Consider the following 22786-nt stretch of genomic DNA (forward strand, 5'->3'; position numbering starts at 1 on the left):
TAAATGAATGATATACAATTATGCAAAATATACAAATGATTTTCCTATGAACCAGTAGCTGAACTCCTCCTTCTCTATAACATGCTGCAAATCAGACACCATATGCAATGTGACCGGGTATCTTTAGGGAAACGAGAAGATCCTGGTATGGCTAATGTTGCAGTGTGGATAGAGCATGGATTAAGCAGTGAGTGTTTAATGATTACTTCAGATCCATCCAGCCATAGGTTTGATTGGAATAAAGTGGATTTTCATCGAAACAATGTAAAAATTTTGGTGAAGCTTCATGATGCTTGAGTTCTTGGAACTTTGTCTGTACAAACCGGCGGAGGGTTTGCAGCCGATGTCGGTGTTCTCGGATCCAAGAAGACACCCCCGAACGTGGGTAGTCCTCTTCAAGGTCCAACTCCAACTTGGTGATCTCTCGCCCCTTTCACCCGAACAGCGAGGTATACCGAATGAACCCCGTCATACTGTGCACTCGATTGTTGCATACCCATACTAATTCGGCCACAAACTCAGGCTATTGCATCTTCCAATCTTCCTCTAATGTTTGAAGCCTCTGTATCAGCGCTCCATTGAAGAGTTCACAGGCCACATTCCCAGGGCCGCCATCAGGGCATTACTGCCCTGACTAGCATATGGGGCCCGGTGGGCAGAGGAGGCCAGCATCGGACCCTCGGCGCTGCCGCAGCTAAACGCTATTGACAATGCGGGCCCACCGGCCCGCATGTCAATAGTTAACAGCCGCCAGCCAATAGGAGGCTGGCAGCTGATGTCAGCCGCAGCGCGCACCTCGCCGGCGTCTGACGTCACTGTCAGTCGCCGGCTAGAGCGCGCTGCAGTGTGGAGGGAGCGCGAGCGTCGCCCGCCGCTGGACAGCGGCCAGGTAAGAAGAACTTTTTTTTTTTACATTTTTGAGAGCGGCGATCCAGGGGGCCCGGGGGAGACAGAGACATGGGGGCAGAATGCTGAATGCAGGGGCAGAATGCTGGACATGGGCAGAATGCTGAACGCTGGGGCAGATTGCTGGACATGGGGCAGAATGATGAACACTAGGGCATAGTGCTGGACATGGGGCAGATTGCTGATCGCTGGGCCAGAGTGCTGGACATGGGGCAGATTGCTGAATGCTGGGGCAGAGTGATGGACATGGGGCAGAATGATGAACACTGGGGCAGATTGCTGGACATGGGACAGAATGATGAACACTGGAGCATAATGCTGGACATGGGGCAGATTGCTGAATGCTAGGGCAGAATGCTGGACATGGGGCAGAATGATGAACACGGGCAGAATGATGGACATGGGGCAGAATGATGAACGCTGGGGCAGAATGCTGGACATGGGGCAGATTGCTGAACGCTGGGGCAGAATGCTGGACATGGGGCAGAATGATGAACGCTGGGGCAGAGTGCTGGACATGGGGCAGAATGATGAACGCTGGGGAAGATTGCTGGACATGGGGCAGAATGATGAACACTGGGGCAGATTGCTGAACGCTGGGGCAGAATGCTGAAAGCTGGGGCAGAATGCTGGACATGGGGCAGATTGCTGAATGCTGGGGCAGAATGCTGGACATGGGGCAGAATGATGAACACTGGGGCAGAATGATGGACATGGGGCAGAATGATGAATGCTGGGGCAGAATGCTGGACATGGGGCAGAATGATGAATGCTGGGGCAGATTGCTGGACATGGGGCAGAATGAGGATCACTGGGGCAGATTGCTGAACGCTGGGGCAGAATGCTGAACGCTGGGGCAGAATGCTGGACATGGGGCAGATTGCTGAATGCTGGGGCAGAATGCTGGACATGGGGCAGAATGATGAACACTGGGGCAGATTGCTGGATATGGGGCAGAATGCTGGACATGGGGCAGAATGCTGGACATGGGGCAGAAAGATGAACACTGGGGCAGATTGCTGGACATGGGGCAGAATGATGAACACTGGGGCAGAATGCTGGACATGGGGCAGATTACTGAACGCTGGGGCAGAATGCTGGACATGGGGCAGAATAATGAACACTGGGGCAGAATGCTGGACATGGGGCAGAACGATGAACGCTGGGGCAGATTGCTGGACATGGGGCAGATTGCTGGGCATGGGGAAGATTGCTGAACGCTGTGGCAGAATGTTGGACATGGGGCAGAATGCTGGACATGGGGCAGAATGATGAACACTGGGGCAGATTGCTGGACATGGGGCAGAATGATGAACACTGGAGCAGAATGCTGGACATGGGGCAGAATGATGAACACTGGGGCAGATTGCTGGACATGGGGCAGAATGATGAACACTGGAGCAGAATGCTGGACATGGGGCAGATTGCTGAACACTGGGGCAGAATGCTGGACATGGGGCAGATTGCTGAACGCTGGGGCAGAATGCTGGACATGGAGCAGAATGCTGGACATGGAGCAGAATGATGAACGCTGGGGCAGATTGCTGGACATGGGGCAGAATGATGAACACTGGGGCAGATTGCTGGACATGGGGAAGAATGCTGGACATGGGGCAGAATGATGAACACTGGGACTGATTGCTGGACATGGGGCAGAAGGATGAACACTGGAGCAGATTGCTGGACATGGGGCATATTGCTGAACGCTGGGGCAGAATGCTGAATGCTGGACATGGAGCAGAATGCTGGACATGGGGCAGAATGATGAACACTGGGGCAGAATGCTGGGCATGGGGCAGAATGCTGGACATGGGGCAGAATGATGAATGCTGGGGCAGATTGCTGGACATGGGGCAGAATGATGAACACTGAGGCAGATTGCTGGACATGGGGCAGAATGATGAACACGAGCAGAATGCTGGACATGGGGCAGATTGCTGAACGCTAGGGCAGATTGCTGGACATGGGGCAGAATGATGAACACTGGGGCAGAATGCTGGACATGAGGCAGATTGCTGAACGCTGGGGCACAATGCTGGGGCAGACTGGGAGACGGGAGCAGAATCCTAGACGCGGAGGGCTGAATGCAGGACATGGGGGCAGAATGTGACAGTGAGACACAGGAGGGGGCAGAATGGAGATACGGGGCATGATTGGAGATACTATGTCACCTTTTTTTCTTCATGTGATGTAATGTAGAAGTTGGGAAAAAATAAGTAATGTGTTCTGCAAGCGGAGCTCTAGATAACTGTTATTTCCTGCAGAGACGAGCCCTGGCTGGAAGACGTGATGGCGATCTGTGCTGGATGAAAGATGAAAAGCAAGGATGAAGGACTTCACTGAGAGACATCACTGGTGAGTTAATATTTTACCTATACCCTGACACTATGCACTGTATACTATATATACAGAGGTGCTGTGTATAATGTCACCAGTGATCACTGTGCTACCTGTACACAGACACTGCATACTAAGAACAGATCTCCTGTGTATAATGGCACTTATGGTGATAGTATTATTTTTTTTTTATTAATGATCAGTATTGTAGTATTCAGTCACCATGTGGTGGTAATTTGTGGTCTGGGCATGGTGCGGTGGTATTTGTCCCTTGTATGTGCTAATATTTCGTCACTTTATGGTGGTAATATGTGGTCTGGTCATGGAGTGGCGCTATTTGTTCCTTGTATGTGATATTATTCGGTCACTATGGTAGTAATATGTGGTCTGGTCATGGTGCGGTGGGATTTTTTTCCTTGTATGTGATATTATTCGGTCACCATGGTAGTAATATGTGATCTGGGCATGGTGTGGCGGTATTTGTTCCTTGTATGTGGTATTTTAGGTCACTATGTGGTGGTAATATGTGGTCTGGACATGGTGTAGCGGTATTTGTTCCTTGTATGTGATATTATTGGTCATTTTAAAAATTGAAAAATAATTAAAAATATACCTAAATTGTATTGCATATTTTAACAAATATTTAATAGGTCACAGTAGAGTAGAGCCTGGCCAAAAGTGTCTACCCTGTTATGGTGGCGGCTTAAAAAAATCTTTTGGCCAAAGCAAAAGCTGCCGGCTATATGTGTGATCTGGTGATGGGAACTGTTAAAGTGTGATTGGTGAGAAGTGGAGTTTTTCCAAAAGAGAGCGGTGGGACTGTGGACAGTTCGAGGGGTGGAGCCTGGGCGGAGTCTCAAGGGGGCCCCGAAAATTTTGCCAGTATGGGGCCCCAAAATTCCTAGTGGCAGCCCTGCACATTCCCCTAAAGGTTCTTCACTTCTCAGTCAGGTATAAGGGGTGAAATTCTTCCATCACTCGGCCATGGAAGCAGGCACCTTGGTTGGAGTGGATCCTCTTTGGACAACCGTTCACCTGGATAAAATCCCAGCAGATGGCTTGTGCAGCTGACTCAGCAGTCTGGTCTTGGGTCAGAGTCGCTACAGCAAACTTTGTGTAATGGTTTGTCATTACCAAACAATGTTCATACCCGAGATGCGCCGACCCTACAGTTAAGTAATTGACCATCAGTACCTCCAAGTGAGCAGAAGCCACAAAGGTCTGTATCGGGGTCCTCTGTTCTGGGGGTTTGGCCAGCTCACAGCTCCAACATTTTTGGCAAGCCTCCTCCACCTCAGCCCTTATTCGCAGAAGATACAAAAGCTTCTGCAACCACTGAAACATCTTCTCTGGACCGAAGAGTGCTCTTCTCTCGTGGCCCTCCGTAGCCACCACTCCGATCAACTTTTCCAGGAGCACTACTTGCCAAGTGATCCCAGTTCTCGCAGTAGCTGTACTCTCCTATATAGCAATCCATCTTCCAACTGGAGCCTCTCCCACTGCCTTAGAATCTGCAGGTTTCTTGGAGACAGAGCATCTCTCGCTCATTGGTTGGGATGTTGCTTCAGGGCCACCCACTGTTGCAGCTGGCCGACTTGTTTATCTGTCTGTTGAAATTGCACCCAGTCATCCCGGGCCATCCCAGAACCTGTTCTCCAGACGCTTCTCCGATCTGTCCCTGCATCGCCACCAAAATTTTGCCATACGAGCCACCCATCATTGTTCTAAAGCCCCCAACTTCGCATTTTCCAAGTGGGCCAGGGGGTTATTTTCCATCTGCACCAGGACTTCTGACTCAGACAAGTATTCTGCGAACTTCTCAGTCATCGCTCACACCAGTGCGAGCAGTTCCAACTTGAACGAGCTATAATTGTCCCGTTTCCGCTGAGTCATGAAGGGACCAGCTCTCATAGGCTATCACTCATTTCTTTCCTCCCTGCATTTGTGATGGAACTTCCCCCAGACCATGTGAGCTCCCATTCAGGAGAATGAAGGGCTGTGAGAAATCTGCATAGGCATGTATTGGGGCTTCCGTCAAGGCCATTTTCATGGCTATGAAGGCCTCTTCTTGACTACTTCCCTATTGAATAATTTGGTTCTTCGAGCTGGCCGGCACTCCTTTTAGCAGTTCTAGTAAAGGGTTGGCAAGGTGGGTGAAGTTTTTTTACAAACTTCCGGTAGTACCCAGTAAGCACCAAGAAGGCCCGAACGTCTATCACCATTGTTGGGGTGGTCCAGGGATCTGTAAGAAGAATCCGTCAATGTGCTTCCAGTGCTTCAGTGCGGTATGATCATACCACATTGAAGCACTGGAAGCACACCGACGGATTCCTCTTGCAGATACCCTTGATAAAGGCAATGATGCTGAAACGTTGGATGGATTTATGTCTGCATATCCTATTATGTCGGCTGTGAATTAAACTGAAATTTATTTTGAAATAGAACTGCATTGTGACTTATTGAGTGCCGAAGATCATCGTTCTACAGAATTCTGGTTCTTAGCCTCAGCTCTTCTCACTTGCCCTGGTGCGGTGGCAAGTGGGAAATGGTTTTAAGGTTAAGCTGTGTAATGTCAGCTGGCATCAAGCCCAGGGGTTAGTAATGGACAGGCATCTATAAGACACCCTCAATGCTAACCCCATAATCTAAAGTAATAAACACACAGGGAAAAGTCCTTTAATTGTAAAAATCACTACCTGATACTCTGACCCATTTATTACCATATGAAAAAAAAAAAATCAATGACTATCCCCGACTCTGGTACATCAGGATGTTGTGCTGAGCAGTGACAAGAATGTGACCGCTCAGTACCGCAGCCGAAACACTCAATAATAATGATAATAGAGTGGCAACACGGCTGCAGTGACGAGCGGTGACACAAATAGGGTTACCGGAGGTCACAGGCAGCAGTTCTGATGGCAACCTATGTGTAAGCCACCTGTGACCAGTGAACACCTTTCGGACGTCACAGCTCATAGCATGAGAACTTTATTTCATGAGTTGGGTACCTTCCCACAATAATAACACCAGCCCCCGGCTGTCTGCTTCCTCTCGTTATTGAAAATAAGAGGGACCCCATGGCATGTTTTTTTAAAAAAATGTATCTACTTATTTCATGCACGCTGTTCAGAGACAGCAGGCACTGACTACAACTCAGTGCCGCCAGGTTTTGCTGATCGCAGGCAGACCAGGTGAGGATGATGTGAGTTGTATTCAACCCATGAATACAATGGGTGTGCGTGTGCCATATTTGCGGTTCTTAAAAAACGGACCTGACTTAGAAAATGGACATGAGAAGGGAGCCTTTGACATATAAATAGTGGAAAATTTTCTTCTAAGGTGATTCCTTTGCTTCATTCAAGTACGGTAATTTAAGAAATACAGTACTAATAAAAAAAAAACAAACAATGGCTACACTTACCCATAAAAAGTATGCCTCATGTAACCTATCCTTTTGCCAAGTGTAACCAATTCTCCCTGCTTCACAGGAGCTCCTTCCAACAGCACGATGCCGACTTTCCGGAGTGTGCAGAGCCACTTGAAAGCTGTCTGGTCACAACGCAACACGTTCTCGTATGACATTGTAGGGATTTTCAGATCACTGCCCCAATACTGTTGTTCTGCAAGAGAAATATCTGGTTATTTATGTGATGATCCAATTACATATATATATATATATATATATATATATATATATATATATATATAATATATATATATATATATCAAACATGCTTGCTCTTGGTATATTACAATGATGATTATATGTTGGTACTTTATAATGTGATCCAGCATTTTATGTAGGTGTCATGTAAGTTAAAGGGGTTGCCCACAAACATTTTAATTAACAGGTCTTAGAATAAAAATAAAGATTATTCAGATATTACAGCACTGATCACTGCTGATTCTTTTCATGAGGTAAAATACGTTTTTAAACAGGCAGAAAAATGTTTTTTCTTACAGAAACCAGCAGCTGTGACCCCCTGCTGTCCTGTCTGTATACTCTTTTGCTTCCTCCCCTGCCCAGGAGCTGTGGTATGATCAGACCATGTTCCTGCACGGTCAGACACAGTCATTACACAGTACACAGCAGGGACACATTCAAAAGATTATCTCAGCACAGGAACATTTTTTTTCACACATCCAATTGTAGAACTTATTATTATTCCAAGATTTATTAATTAAAGAGTACTTTGTTGGTGGGAAAACCCCTTTAATGTTTCTTGTATTCAAGATTTCTACCCACATACATTATGTGTTATTTTCAAATGCAAAGCGTATTGGTCTCTAAACCATTGTGAATAGATTAAATTCCAGTGTTCCAAATTGAGGCGTATACATAGGTAAGAAAACGAGAAAGAATATAACATACGGTATCAAGAATTTGATTCATGATACACTTTACAGTTTATGATTTGTCTTTTTTCTCACTAGTGAGACAGGGTTAATCAAGGAAGCAGCAGAGTGAGAATGACAGAGCAACCGATTATGCTCCTGGTTTCTAGTATTTATCTCACTCTACTACTGGATTCACAGCTACACTACTCAGTGCTGCTGTATAATGTCCTCCTTGTGTTACTTCTTCTGAACATGTGTTACAGAGGGACAGGAGAATTCCTCACATCTGAGTGTATTGTGTATGGGAGACATCATTGAAGCTAGTCTACACCGATTGTCTTAGCGACAAGTGAAAATAAGTGTTATCACCTGCAGAGGAAAAACTGGTGAAAATGTGGTATATAAGTGATATCATAGAAATTGTGTTATTCCTCATGTACAAACACATGACAGCTCATTCTGAGAAGTTATTTGATATGGCGTGTAGTCTTCAAGTGCAGTTATTAAACAGTGCAACTTTGTTCCCATGACTTTCATTTAAAATGGAACTAAGACATATATAATTGCTGTCAAAAAAATCCTCATAGTTCCTGTTGGTGTTTTTGTCAGCAAACTGAACTCGGATACAACAGAATGTATTGCCAGTGGGAAACGATACAGCATTTTTTTCAACACATATTTTGCTTTAATTAATTACTACTTCTAAAATACGAATGAGAATTTGCTCTTTGCAAAATATACAAATTACAGGTATAAAAAAGCATACAATTCCTTTTTTTATAAAGATTGTATCCATTTATGTGATCTTAATTGTGCCACTGATTGGTGATTCATCGGACTCCATACACACACAATATATCTATATACAATTTACTCTGTGATGAAACATTTGCTGATAACTTCTAATTCACATTTACATAGAAAAGCAAATACTAGGAATATATTTTATGATTCCAGGGAGCAGTTTATATGTGTTTGTCTTAGAGAAGCTTTCATGTTTCCACATGTAGTATAGTAACTGCAACTTGGGAGAACTTTCCCCGTCATGGAAAATTCAGCGGTAGACATCTGTGGAAATTTTAGGATATATGAGAAATTACTTTTTAGAGCTTTACACATGTCATTGCCATTGATAAAATGGACCCCTGTTGATTACAAGGAAATTACATTATAGTATGGTTAATTCTATAGCAGAGAAAAAGGAAAAGTCCTCCATAGCGCAGAGAACACTTAAAACGTTTTTTTTACATAAAGTTACATGTATTTAGCTCACCATTTAAGAGATATGCTTATAACAGGCACATCTCTCTCACACTTCTGAGAAAACCAAAAATGTTTGCAGAAAAAGATACAACCTTATTTTATTTTTATCATTAAAGGAAAATCGTAGATACGCATTTCTGCATAGTAGCGATACCTTCCTCAGGCCACCATATTATAGCAAACACAAAGGAGTATAAATAGGAGAAAAAGGAGGAAATGCAAGGTTGGAGTTTAATCATGGAAATGGCAGTATCACATTTCATGTGGGATAAAAATGTTTTAAATATGGCCAAAAAGTAAATAACATTTTTGAACAGTCATGTAGAATGAATAGATTACATCAAATGTCTCAAAAAAAGCATATATGATATAGAAACATATGAAGGATATTGTTAAAACAGGAGAGGAAAATCCTTCATCATAATACCGGGTAGACAACCAATTAGGATGAGTTGTTCTGGAAATCAGTCAAACTAAGCAAGGTGTGCTGGAGATCAGCAAGAGTAAGCAAGGTGTGCTGGAGATCAGAGTAAGCAAGGTGTGCTGGAGATCAAAGTAAGCAAAGTGTCCTGGAGATCAGTCAGAGTAAGCTAGGTGTGCTGGAGGTCAGTCAGAATAAGCTAAGTGTGCTGGAGATCAGTCAGAGTAATCTAGGTGTGCTGGAGATTAGTCAGAGTAAGCTAGATGTGCTGGAGATCAGTCAGAGTAAGCAAGGTGTGCTTGAGATCAGTCAGAGTAAGCAAAGTGTGCTGAGATCAGTCAGAGTAATCTAGGTGTGCTGGAGATTAGTCAGAGTAAGCTAGATGTGCTGGAGATCAGTCAGAGTAAGCAAGGTGTGCTTGAGATCAGTCAGAGTAAGCTAGGTGTGCTGGAGATCAGTCAGAGTAAGCTAGGTGGGCTGGAGATTAGTCAGAGTAAGCTAGGTGAGCTGGAGTTCAGTCAGAGTAAGCTAGGTTGGCTGGAGATCAGTCAGAATAAGCTAGTTGGGCTGGAGATCAGTCAGCGTAAGGTAGATGGGCTGGAGATCTGTCAGAGTAAGCAAGTTGTGCAGGAGATCAGTCAGAGTAAGCAAAGTGTGCTGGAGATCAATCAGAGTAAGCAAGGTGTGCTGGAGATCAGTCAGAGTAAGCAAGTTATACTGGAAATCAGTCAGAATAAGCACGGTATACTGGAGATCAGTCATAGTAATCTAGGTGTGCTGGAGATCAGTCAGACTAAGCAAGGTGTGCTGGAGGTCAGTCAGAGTAAGCTAGGTGGGCTGGAGATCAGTCAAAGTCAGCTAGGTATTCTGGAAATCAGTCATAGTAATCTAGGTGTGCTGGAGATCATTCAGAGTAAGCTAGGTGTGTTGCAGATCAATCAGAGTAAGCAAAGTGTGCTGGAGATCAGTCAGAGTAAGCTAGGTGTGTTGCAGATCAATCAGAGTAAGCAAGGTATACTGGAGATTAGTCATAGTAATCTAGGTGTGCTGAAGATCAGTCAGACTAAGGAAGGTGTGCTGGAGATCAATTAGAGTAAGCTAGGTGTGCTGGATATCAGTCAGACTAAGCAAGCTGTGCAAGAGATCAGTCAGAGTAAGCAAGTTGTGCTGGAGATCAGTCAGAGTAAGCAAGGTGTACTGGAGATCAGTCAGCGTAAGCAAGGTCTGCTGGAGATCAGTCAGAGTAAGCTAGGTGTGCTGGAGATCAGTCAGAGTAAGCTAGGTGTGCTGGAGATCAGTCAGAGTAAGCTAGGTGTGCTGGAGATCAGTCAGAGTAAGCTAGGTGTGCTGGAGATCAGTCAGCGGAAGGTTGATGGGTTGGAGATCAGTCAGCGGAAGGTAGATGTGCTGGAGATCAGTCAGAGTAAGCAAGGTGTGCTGGAGATCAGTCAGAGTAAGCAAGGTATACTGGAAATCAGTGATAGTAAGCTAGGTGTGCTGGAGATCAGTCAGAGTATGCTAGGTGTGCTGGAGTTCAGTCAGAGAAAGCTAAGAGGGCTGGAGATCCATCAGAGTAAGCTAGGTGTGCTGGAGATCAGTCAGACTAAGCAAGGTGTGCTGCAGATCAGTCAGAGTAAGGTAGGTGTGCTGGAGATCTGTCAGAGTAAGCAAGTTGTGCAGGAGATCAGTCAGACTAAGCAAGCTGTGCAAGAGATCAGTCAGAGTAAGCAAGATCTGCTGGAGATTAGTCAGAGTAAGCAAGTTGTGCTGGAGATCAGTCAGAGTAAGCAAGGTCTGCTGGAGATCAGTCAGAGTAAGCAAGGTGTGCAGGAGATGAGTCAGAGTAAGCAAGGTGTGCAGGAGATGTGTCAGGGTAAGCTAGGTGTGCTGGAGATCAGTCAGAGTAAACTAGATGTGTTGGAGATCAGTCAGAGTAAGCAAGGTGTGCTGGAGATCAGTCAGAGTAAGCTAGGTGTGCTGAAGATCAGTCAACGTATGCAAAGTGTGCAGGAGATAGTCAAAGTAAGCAAGGTGTGCAAGAGATCAGTCAGAGTAAGGGTACCGTTACACAGAACAATGTCCCAGCGATCCCACCAACGATCCGACGTGGATGAGATCGCTGGGACATTGTTAGCAAATCGCTCGTGAGCTGTCACATAGACAGCCCCTCCAGCGATCAGGACCAGCGAGCACGCTGGTTACCAAAGTAAACATCGGGTTTTTAAGGTCTGCGGGGCCCTTAGAAACCCGATATTTACCCTAGATACCAGCGTGCACTGCAAGCAGGATGGGAGGTGGAGGCAGAGCGCGCAGACAGACCGGCCTAGCTCTGCTACTGCAGAGCTACTCTGGTCTGTGCCTCCACCTCCCGCCCTGCCTGCAGTGCGCGCTGGTATCTAGGGTAAAGATCGGGTTTCTAAGGGCCCCGCAGCCCTTAGAAACCCGATGTTTACATTGGTAACCAGAGTGCAGTGTCGCTCATCGCTCGCTCCCGCTGCCACACGCAGTGATGCGCGTTGGCCAGCGGGAGACCAGCGTTAAAAAAACGGGCCAGGACGATCCAGCACGATCAGCGATACCCCGCGGGGGGGGGCGATTGCTGCTGGATGTCACACACAACGATCTCGCTGGAGAGATCTCTGATGTGTCACAAAATCAGCGAGATCTCTGTGTGTAACTGGCCCTTAAGCAAGGTGTGCTGGAGATCAGTCAGAGTAAGCAAGGTGTGCAGGAGATCAGTCATAGTAAGCAAGGTCTGCTGGAGATCTGTCAGAGAAAGCAAGGTGTGCTGGAGATCAGTCAGAGTAAGCAAGGTGTGCTGGAAATCAGTCAAAGTAAGCAAAGTGTGCTGGAGATGAGTCAGAGTAAGCTAGGTGTGCTGAAGATCAGTCAGAGTAAGCAAAGTATACTGGACCTGTAACACTTAATGTACTGTATATTCTTAGTGCTCTCTGATGCTTACATGTCCAGCTTTAGGGTGTGTGCACACGCTGCGGATTCTGCTGCGGATCCACAGCGGATATGGCCGCTGCGGATCCGCAGCAGTTTTTGCTGCGGTGTACAGTACCATAATATCCTATGGATATTAAAAACCGCAGTGCAGATGGTGCAGATTTTTCCACGCGGTTTTCCTGCGGTTTCAAAACAGCAAAAAGAATTGACATGTCAATTCTTTCTGTGGATTCCGCTGCGGTTTGCCATCTCCATTGTGGAGATGAAAAAACGCAGGGCAAAACCGCAGGCCAATCTTTTGACCTGCAGATTTACCTGTGGATTTTACAAAATCCGCGCGGCCAAATCCGCAGAGCAATCCGCAGCGTATGCACATACCCTTACTATTTCTTTATCATAACTACCAAGTCCATACTGATCTTTAAAAAATGCCGAAAGTTGAAGGTACAAATACAATAATGGAGACATCAGTGTGGAAGAAGTGTGACATTTTGTGAAAGGAAAGAATGAGAACTGTTTCTAAATACTAACGGGGCCAAAAGTCAGACCACATGATAAGAAGCTTCACGCAAAGTACAGATGCCACAGACTGCCTTCAGAGCACAGCACAGTAAATGTAATTGGAAGAGCCTTTTCACTAAAAATTATTGATTCATATTTGGGGCAAAGACTGATTTATTTTAATAATGACAAGAAAAGTAAACCAGAACCTCAGTACCAGGAATACTGTAGATGCCAGAAGTTCCAAGAAAAATTGAATGGAAAGAAAACCACCAAATTTGCCATGTAGACAAATTGCCGACAGCCAGTCTAATCCGAGGTTATGTTTGTAATTAATCTAGAATAACATGAACTTGCTGATGTGTTCATAAAGTAGACTGTCAGGTTTGTCACGGATGGAAGAAGCTACGGACGTCTTTTGTAATTTTCTCAATGCGAATGAAGAAGTGACTTTTGAGGAATCTTGAAAAGCCACAGACACTGACTTCTTATACTTCTCTGAAGATTTTTGGAAAGTATGACACATGCCGACTACATGTATTAACAACTTCAAAGCGTCTGATTTTTATTTTGTTTTACCTCAGATCCTTCCTTAAAGATAAAGCCCTAAAGACAAGTTGAAACTAAAAGTCTAAGACATAAACCACAAATACAGGTTTAATGTATGACGAAGGTATACAGAATGTATATTTGACGGTGTCTACATTTAGTCAGTATGACTCAAATGAATGAACTCTGAATGTTAGCCCTTGAGTTACATCTTGGGTTTTAGTGGTAATCAAACCAGCAAATTGGAAAGGATGAGGTAACTGCAACACACATTAACCCCTTAACACCCAAGGGTGGTTTGCACGATAATGATCGGATCAATTTTTACAATTTTGACCACTGTCCCTTTATGAGGTAATAACTCTTCAATGCTTCAATGGATCCTGGATATTCTGACAATGTTTTCTCATGATATATTGTACTTCATGATAGTGGCAAAATTTCTTTGATATAACTTGCGTTTATTTGTGAAAAAAATAGAAATTTGGTAAAAATTTAGAAAATTTTTCAACTTTGAATTTTCATGCCCTTAAATCACAGAGATATGGCACACAAAATACTTAATAAGTAACATTTCCCACATGTTTACTTTACATCAGGACAATTTTGGAACCAAATTTTTTTTGTTAGGAAGTTATAAGGGTTAAAATTTAAACAGCGATTTCTCATTATTACACCTTATTTTGGGACCACATCACATTTGAAGTCACTTTGAGGGGTCTATCTGATAGAAAATACCCAAAAGTGACACCATTCTATAACCTGCACCCCTGAAGGTGCTCAAAACCACATTTAAGAAGTTTATTAACCCTTCAGGTGCTTCACAGGAATTTTTGGAATGTTTTTAAAAAAATGAACATTTATCTTTTTTTCACAAAAAAAAATACTTCAGATCCAATTTTTTTTTATTTTACCAAGGGTAACAGGAGAAATTGGACTGCAAAAGTTATTGTGCAATTTATCCTGAGTGTGCTGATACCTTAGATATGCAGGTAAACCACTGTTTTGGTGCATGGCAGAGCATGGAAGGGAATGAGCACCGTTTGACTTTTCAATGCAAAATTGACTGGACTTGAGATTGGATGCCATGTTGTGTTCGGAGAGCCCCTGAGGTGCCTAAACAGTGGAAATCCCACACAAGTGACACCATTTTGGAAACTAGACCCCCTAAAGAACTTATATAGATGTGTGGTGAGCACTTTGAACCCCCAAGTGCTTCACAGAAGTTTATAACGTACAGCCATAAAAATAAAAAATATTTTTTTTTTTACAAAAATGATCTTTTCACCGACAATTATTTATTTTTACAAGGGTAACAGGAGAAATTGGACCCAAAAAGTTGTTGTATAATTTGTCCTGAGTACTCCGATACCCTATATTTGGGGGTAAATCACTATTTGGGAGCACAGCAGAGCTCGGAAGGGAAGGAGCACCATTTGACTTTTTCAATGCAGAATTGCCTAAACAGTGGAAAACCTCCAATTCTAACTCCAACCCTAATCCCACACACCTCTAACCCTAATCCCAGCCTTAGCCATAACCCTAACTACAGACCTAGCCCCAACACACCCCTAACCTAATCCCAACCCTAACCCCAATCCAAACCCTAACCCTAATTTTAGCTCCAACCCTAACCCTAACTTTAGCCCCAACTCTAACTCTAACCTTATCCCAAACTCTAACCCTAACTTTAGGCCTAACCCTAACGTGAAAATGGAAATAAATACTTTTTTATATTTTATTGTTTTTCCCTAACTAAGGGGATGATAAAGGACGGTTTGATTTACTATTTATTGCAGGTTTTTATAGCGGGTTTTTATGTTTGTCAGCTGTCACACGCTAAAAGATGCTTTTTATTGCAAAAAATAGTTTTTGCATCACCATATTTTCAGAGCTATAATTTTTCCATATTTTGGCCCACAGAGTCATGTGAGGTCTTGTTTTTTGCGGACGAGTTGACATCTTTATTGGTACCATTTTCGGGCACATGAGATTTTTTTTTCGGTTTTTATTACGATTTTTGGGAGGCAGAATGAACAAAACCTAGCAATTCATGAATTTCTTTTGGGTGGGGCATTTATACTGTTCCACGTGTGGTAAAATTGATAAAGCAGTTTTATTCTTCGGTTAGTAGGATTACAACGATACCTCATTTATCATTTTTTATGTTTTGGTGCTTTTACACAATAAAAACTAGTTCATATAAAAAATAATTATTTTTGCAACGCTTTATTTTGAGAGCTATAACTTTGTTATTTTCCCGGTGATGGAGCTATATGGCATCTCGTTTTTTGAGGGACAAGATCTTGTTTTCAGCTCTACCATGTTTACTTATATCAGTCTTTTTGATCACGTTATTCCACTTTTGGTTCGGTGGTATGATGATAAAGCAATGTTTTTTGCCTCGTTTTTTTCTATTTTTTTTACAGTGTTCACTACTAGTGTTGAGCATTCCGATACCGCAAGTATCGGGTATCGGCCGATATTCACTGTATCGGAATTCCGATACTGAGTTCCGATACTTTTAGCATATCGAATACCGGAATCGGAAGTTCCCATAATGCTATGAGCCAGTTTGATTTGATTCAGCCAATGACAATCCTCAGAAGTGAGGGCACATCCTGTTAGGCATGTAGGCATGTTAACTAATGGCATGGCTGTGATTGAATGCTGAAATTATGTCATGATGCACTATAAAAGCCGCCGCCGCTATTTCGGGTTCACTCTGCTGTGAATTCAGTTAGGGACAGGCTGCTGTTCAAGACTGTGAGGGACAGTTAGAGATAGCGATTTTCACAATCATAGTGTGCTTTACCCAGGCTACATAATCCACCACTGTAGCTTTCTTTTGCCTTGCAGCAGTGTTCACAGCTGTCTGCAAGGTCTGTGTGAGTGCAGCTCACGCTGAGTAGTGTGTCCTGCAGCCACATCTCGTTGTAGGCCGCTCAGCGTGTGTCACTGCCTCATACATATTTTTCTTTTTTTGCTGCTCATTTCTCATTCTCCTATTAGTCTGCATCCATCCATATCCATATACGTTGGTTGCAAACACTAAAGGAGTAGACAGCGGAGCCTCTCTGCAGCCTTTAAGTGCTAGTGCCCAGTTTGCTGCACTGTTCACGGCTGTCTGAGAGGACTCTGTGTGTGAGTGCAGCTCACGCTGAGTAGTGTGTCCTGCAGCAACGTCTGGTTGTAGGCTGCTCAGCGTGCGTCACTGCCTCACACATTTTTCTTTTATTGCAGCTCATTTTTTATTCTCCTATTAGTGTGCATCCATCCGTATCCATATACTTTGGTTGCAAACACTATAGGAGTAGACAGCAGAGCCTCTCTGCAGCCTTTCAGTGCTAGTGCCCACTTATCTGCACTGTTCACGGCAGTCTGAGAGGTCTCTGTGTGTGAGTGCAGCTCATGCTGTAGTGTGTCCTACAGCTACATCTGGTTGTAGGCCACTCAGCGTGCGTCACTGCCTCACACATATTTTTCTTTTATAGCAGCTCATTTTTCATTCTCCTATTAGTGTGCATCAATCCGTATCCATCTACATTGGTTGGTTGCAAACACTATATAGTAGTAGATAGAGGAGCCTTTTTTCTGGCGTGTGCCCTTCAGCTGCAGCCAGATTAGTATTACCCTATTTTTTGGAGCCTCATCTTTTGCATTGTAGGTTACCTTCCTGCATTGTAATAGCTCCAAAAAGTTTGTGATACTATCACTTTAAAATCTTTGGTCACATCCTTTTTGTTTTTTTGAAAAAACAAAACAAAATAAAATTCACCAAACACTCCATTTGACAGTTGTGTAGGCCACATTAGCTCCTATTGAAGTGTAGTCCACACACAGACTTCATAAAATTTGTGTTTCTTATACCTGTTACCAGCTGTTCAGGAATAAGCACACTAAGCCCCCCTTTGTACTTTTCTGCCTATCTTTATCAGTCTACCAAGATGAAGAAGGCAGGGAGTAAGGCACGTGAGCGTGGGCGTGGAGTTTCACCAGGGAGAGGACGTGGGGATTCTGCAGGGAGAGGAAGTGGGGATTCTGCAGGGAGAGGGCGTCAGGATTCTGTGCCTGCTGCGGGCACCAGTGAGTCAGCATCCCCCAGTTTTAGCAGGCAACAGTCCTTTATGCGCAGCTTTGTAGGACCTCGCCGTACCCCACTGCTGCGGGAGGAACAAATTGATGCCGTTGTCGGATGGATGGCAGCTAACGCATCGACTTCAATGACTTCCACATCCTCTCAGGGCCAGAGCACTGAAAAGCAACCATCTGTCTCTTCAACACCTGCCAAAGTGCCCAGGCAGTCAGAGAGCCCTGGACAGGAGCCATCACAGTCTCTACTTCTGTTCTCTGAATCTGTTGGCTAGGAAAGAGGGGGCCAGCCAAGCAGCATTCAAGAATGTGAAGAAGAGGGAGTATGCAGTGATGCGCAACTTCTTTGTCCCTCTGAATCTGAAGAGGCGGTGGGCCAGTGCCTATGGTCAGGACACCTCAGTACGCATCAGATGATGACGAGACTCAGGTGCCACTTTCTGGTGCGCACGGTGCTGGCGAGACAACCCAGGAGAAGCAGGTGTTTGAAGAGGGGAGTGTAGATGATGAGGTCCTGAGCAGCTCTGAGGAAGAGATTCCCCGAACGGTAAAAAACAGGAGGGAGAGGGAGGGGGCAGACTTGGTTGCCTGTAGCCTCCACTTCGGCACCCATTAGGAGCATTCCTCTTCCAAAAGCCAAAACGGGCTCTCCCAAGACTTGCAGTGCGTGGTCCTTTTTTGACACAGTTGCAGATGACACTTGCTTTGTCAAATGCAAGCTGTGTCATCAGAAAGTCAAAAGAGGGAAAAATGTCAGCAACCTCAATACCACAAATATATGGAAAAATGTGCGGACCAAGCACGAGCTGGAGTTACACAGACACACTGAAGACGTAGGCCAACCTACAGCACCACCTACCACCTCTTAAGATAAGATAAGATAAGATAATCCTTTAATCGTCCCACCATGGGGAAATTCAGAGCATTACCGTAGCAAGGCAGGAACAAGTACAGATACAGATGCATAAAGGCATTACATTGACAGTAGGTAGGTACATATACAGGGGGAAAAAAAAAAAATGTAACCGGACTGTCACAACTTTGGATCTATCAGTTCACTGTTTGGGTCGTTCTCCGTTTTGGACAGTGCTGGTTATACAGCCTAACTGCAGCAGGAAGGAAGGACTTTCGATAGCGCTCCCTCTCACATTTAGGATGAAGTAGCCGGTCACTGACAATAATGCACATCTTTGTCACGGTCTCATGCATGGGATGGGAATCATTCTGCACCATGTAGCTCACTTTGGCCAGTATCCTCCTGTCGCCTACTTCCTGAACTGGATCAAGGGGGCATCCCAGGATAGAGCTGGCCCTTCTAATCAGTTTGTCCAGCCTATTCCTATCCCTGGTTGATATGCCACTACCCCAGCACGCCACACCAAAGAAGATGACTGATGCCACAACAGAGTTGAAGAAGGATGCAAGGAGTGCCCCTCTAACTCCGAAGGCTCTCAGCCTTCTGAGCAGATAAAGCCTGCTTTGGCTCTTCCTGTACACTGCATCCAAGTGATGGGCCCAGTCAAGCTTATTATTGAGGATCACACCAAGGTACTTATAGGTGTCAACTATCTCAATGTCATTTCCCTGAATGTTCACCACTACTGGTGGATTTTTGCCCTTGCGAAAGTCCACCACCAATTCCTTATGGAATTCTTCCCGGAATTAATCCTAAGGTGGTTCCTCTGACACCACTCCACAAAAGCTTGGTTAGTGTCTCTGTACTCTCTTTCATCACCTCCAGTGATGAGGCCTACTATTGCAGAGTCATCAGAGTACTTCTGCAAGTAGCAGCTAGATGAGTTGCACCTAAAATCCGCAGTGAAGAGAAAAGGGGCAACAACTGTACCTTGAGGTGCCCCTGTATTGCAGATCACCGTGTCTGACACACTGTCGCGAACCTTTACAAACTGAGGTCGGTTCGTGAGGTAGTTAAGGATCCAGGTGGAGAGTTGGAGGTCCACACCAACAAGGCCCAGCTTGTCTCTCAGTAGACCTGGCTGTATGGTGTTAAAAGCACTACAGAAATCGAAGAACATTATTCTCACAGTGTTCCCAGGTTTCTCCAGGTGGGAGGGTCCTATCTAGAAGGTGGATAATGGCATCATCCACACCAATGCCCGGCCTGTAGGCAAACTGGAGAGGGTCCATATCCGAGCTCACTAGAGGACGGAGACGTGTGAGAACCAATCTCTCTAATACCTTCATCAGGTGTGATGTCAATGCTACAGGTCTATAGTCATTAAGGTCTTTCGGATCTACAGGTCTATAGTCATTAAGGTCTTTCTTCAGCTCGTGTTGGGACCTCTTCCTCCTGCTCACACACAGCTGGTTCGGCTTCCTCACCGGATCGCCAAGGAAGAACCTGTGGCACTGTTGTCTGGAGACCAAGTGACATTCCACCCACAGCACCACGTTCCCAGTCATCCCCACACTCCCAGGCCACTCTATAGCCATCGGTAGCACAGGCATGGGATAAAAGGCGACCATACTCGGCAAACCATCCCCGAGCACAGGCTCTGCATGCTGGCATTGCCAAACTACTGGCCCTTGAAATGCTCTCATTCAGGCTGGTGGAGACAGACACCTCCCGTAACTTCATGGCATTGGCAGTCCCACAATACACCATGCCCAGCCGCTTTTATTTCAGCAGGCAAGCCGTCCCTGCCCTGCAAAAGCATGTGGAGGGAAAAATAAAACATGCGCTACTAAACGCCGTCAGTAGCAAGGTCCACCTGACCACCGATGCGTGGACCAGTAACCATGGACAGGGACGATACCTTTCCCTCACTCTCCATTGGGTCAATGTTGTGGAGCTGGGTACAGATCTGGAGAGTGGCGCTGTTCGTGTTCTGCCAACTCCACGGATTGCAGGAATCCAGTCTGTACACATCGTCTCCTCCTTATACTCAAGTTCCTCAGAAACAGCACTGCAGGAGCCTGTTACGACCGATATGAGCACAGCCGTGGCCAAACGTCAACAGGCCATGCTGAAATTAATTTCTTTGGGGAATCGAAGCCACACAGCGCAGGAGCTCTGGAATGCCATCAAACAGGAGAGCGACGTGTGGTTTCTGCCAGTGAATCTCCAGCCAGGCTTGGTAGTGTGTGACAATGGCCGAAATCTGGTGGCAGCTCTGGGCCTAGGCAACCTCACTCACATCCCATGTCTGGCACATGTGCTCAGCTTGGTCATGCAGAGCTTTCTGAGGGACTATCCGGATCTTGATGCACTGCTGCACAAGGTCCGCATAGAGTGTGCTCACTTGCGGCGTTCCAGCACGGTAAGATTGCACCTCGCTGCTCTGCAGCGCCGATTACGCCTTCCGGAACATCGCATCTTATGTGACCTACCCACCAGGTGGAATTCAACGTTACATATGTTGGAGCGGTTGTGTGAGCAGCAGGCAGCAGTAATGGAGTACCAGCTGCCTCAGGCGCAAACAAGTCGCACTGTGCACCGGTCACACTTCAGCACCACTGAGTGGGCCTCTATGAAGGACATCTGCCTCGTTTTGCGTGCCTTCGATGATTCCACGCAGATGCCGAGTGCAGATGATGCACTAGTCAGCATGACTGTCCCCCTTATCTGCCTTCTTCAAAAAACACTGCAAGCACTAAGGGAGGAGGTTTTGGAAGAGTTGGAGGATGAGGAGTCACAAATGCCATCTGCTTCTGGACAGTCTGCGCTACGTGGTTCCTCACAAAGGCCTAGGCAGGGGACACTTTGTGAGGAGGAAGAGGAGGAGTCAATGGAGGAGGAAGACATCTCTCCAGAGGAGGGAGGTACCCAATGCTCTAGTCAGTATGTACAGCGAGGATGGGGTGATGCAGAGCAGGCAGAGATGACGACTCAAGCAGGGGACAGCGTTTCTTTGGCAGTTGGGAGTCTGCAGCACCTGGTTGATTTCATGCTGCAGTGCCTGAGAAATGACCGCCGCATCACCCACATTCTCAACACGGCTGATTATTGGGTGTGCACCCTCCTAGATCCTCGCTACCGGGACAACTTACAAAGCCTCATACCACTGTTGAACCGGGAGCGTAAAATGTGGGAGTACAAAGACACACTGGTGCAGTCCATCATGGTCTCCATTCCACCCAAGAGCAGTGCTGCTAGTGCTTTACAAAGCAGCTCTGTGCGTCAAGGCCATGGAGGAAGCTCTGCACAAAGAGGGAGCAGAGGCAGCGCCTCAGCACAAGGCAAGACCAGTATGGCCCAAATGTGGCAAAGTTTTGTGTGTCCGCCACAAATGTCTACACCATCACAGACGGCTCCAGTCAGCAGGAGGCAACTTTACCGTCAGATGGTGACAGACTACATGTCTTGCCCTGTCAGTGTACTCCCAGACGGCTCTTCCCCCTTCAAGTTTTGGGTCTCTAAGCTGGATACATGGCCAGAGCTTAGCCAGTATGCATTGGAGATGCTGGGTTGCTCTGCTGCCAGTGTATTATCGGAACGCGTCTTTAGTGCCGCAGGTGGTGTACTAACAGACCGTCGCACGCGACTATCCTCCGATAACGTTGACCGGCTTACTTTTCTGAAAATGAACAAGGCGTAGATCTCGCCAGAATTTTCCAGTCCTCTTCCAGAATAAATAATTGGTTGGCAACAGTATCCAGGTCTCCTGTTGTGTTCATGTTTCTACCACCTGAACTGTAATCCCTTTACTTCAACTGAGTTGTCGCTCAGAAGTGCCGTCTGCACAGAGAAAACACTAGCTCCTGTGTTAGTGAGGTTCAGTAATGCCAGCTGCTCCCCTGCTGTGTGGACGGCAAAGTCTCCTGCTCCCTCCACAATCAATCTACTACTGTTTTTAACCGTGCTCCACTTAGGCCTCTGGTTCCACTGTCTCTAGTATTTCCGCTGGCGTCCAACCCCGACAGTTGCTGCTCTGAAGTGGCGTCTGCACAATCCACACTTGTTCCTGTGTTACTGGGACTCAGCACGTCAGTTGATCCCCTGATGTGTGTCTGTCAATGTCTCCTGCTCTGTCCACATTCCCATTACTAGTAGTGGGAATGTGGACAGAGCAGGAGACATTGCCGGACACACATCAGGGGATCAACTGTCGTGACTGAGGGCCAGTAACACAGGAACAAGTGTGGATTGTGCAGACGCCACTTCTGAGCAGAAACTGGCAGGGTTGGAGGCCAGGGGAAATACTAGAGACAGTGGAGCCAGAGCCCTAAGTGAAGCACAGTTACAATCAGTAGTAGTCTACAGCCTATATAAAACTTGCTGCAAGTTGGCCTCCGCCTGCTGCATGATTGATCCTGCTCTTCAACATAGCCAGTTGTCGCTCGGAAGTGCTGTCCACACAGAGAAAAACACTAGCTCCTGTGTTAGTGGGGTTCAGTAACGTCAGCTGCTCCCCTACTGTGTAGATGGCAATATCTCCTGCTGCCTCCACATTCAAGCAAGATCAT

General features: G+C 45.8%; 1 protein-coding gene across 2 annotated transcripts in view; it reads right to left on the reverse strand.

Annotated features, from left to right (window-relative positions):
* BBOX1 (gamma-butyrobetaine hydroxylase 1) overlaps positions 1-22786 on the reverse strand; it is a 426402-nt gene that overhangs the window by 263452 nt on the left and 140164 nt on the right. For both annotated transcript variants that reach the window (XM_073573872.1, XM_073573871.1), the window contains exon 4: positions 6665-6863. In XM_073573872.1, coding sequence (XP_073429973.1) covers positions 6665-6863 — 199 coding nt within the window. The remainder of the gene's footprint in view (positions 1-6664; positions 6864-22786) is intronic.

Source organism: Dendrobates tinctorius, unplaced genomic scaffold (assembly GCF_039654945.1).
Source record: "Dendrobates tinctorius isolate UK_male_01 unplaced genomic scaffold, ASM3965494v1 ptg000037l, whole genome shotgun sequence".
NCBI classification, from domain to species: domain Eukaryota; kingdom Metazoa; phylum Chordata; class Amphibia; order Anura; family Dendrobatidae; genus Dendrobates; species Dendrobates tinctorius.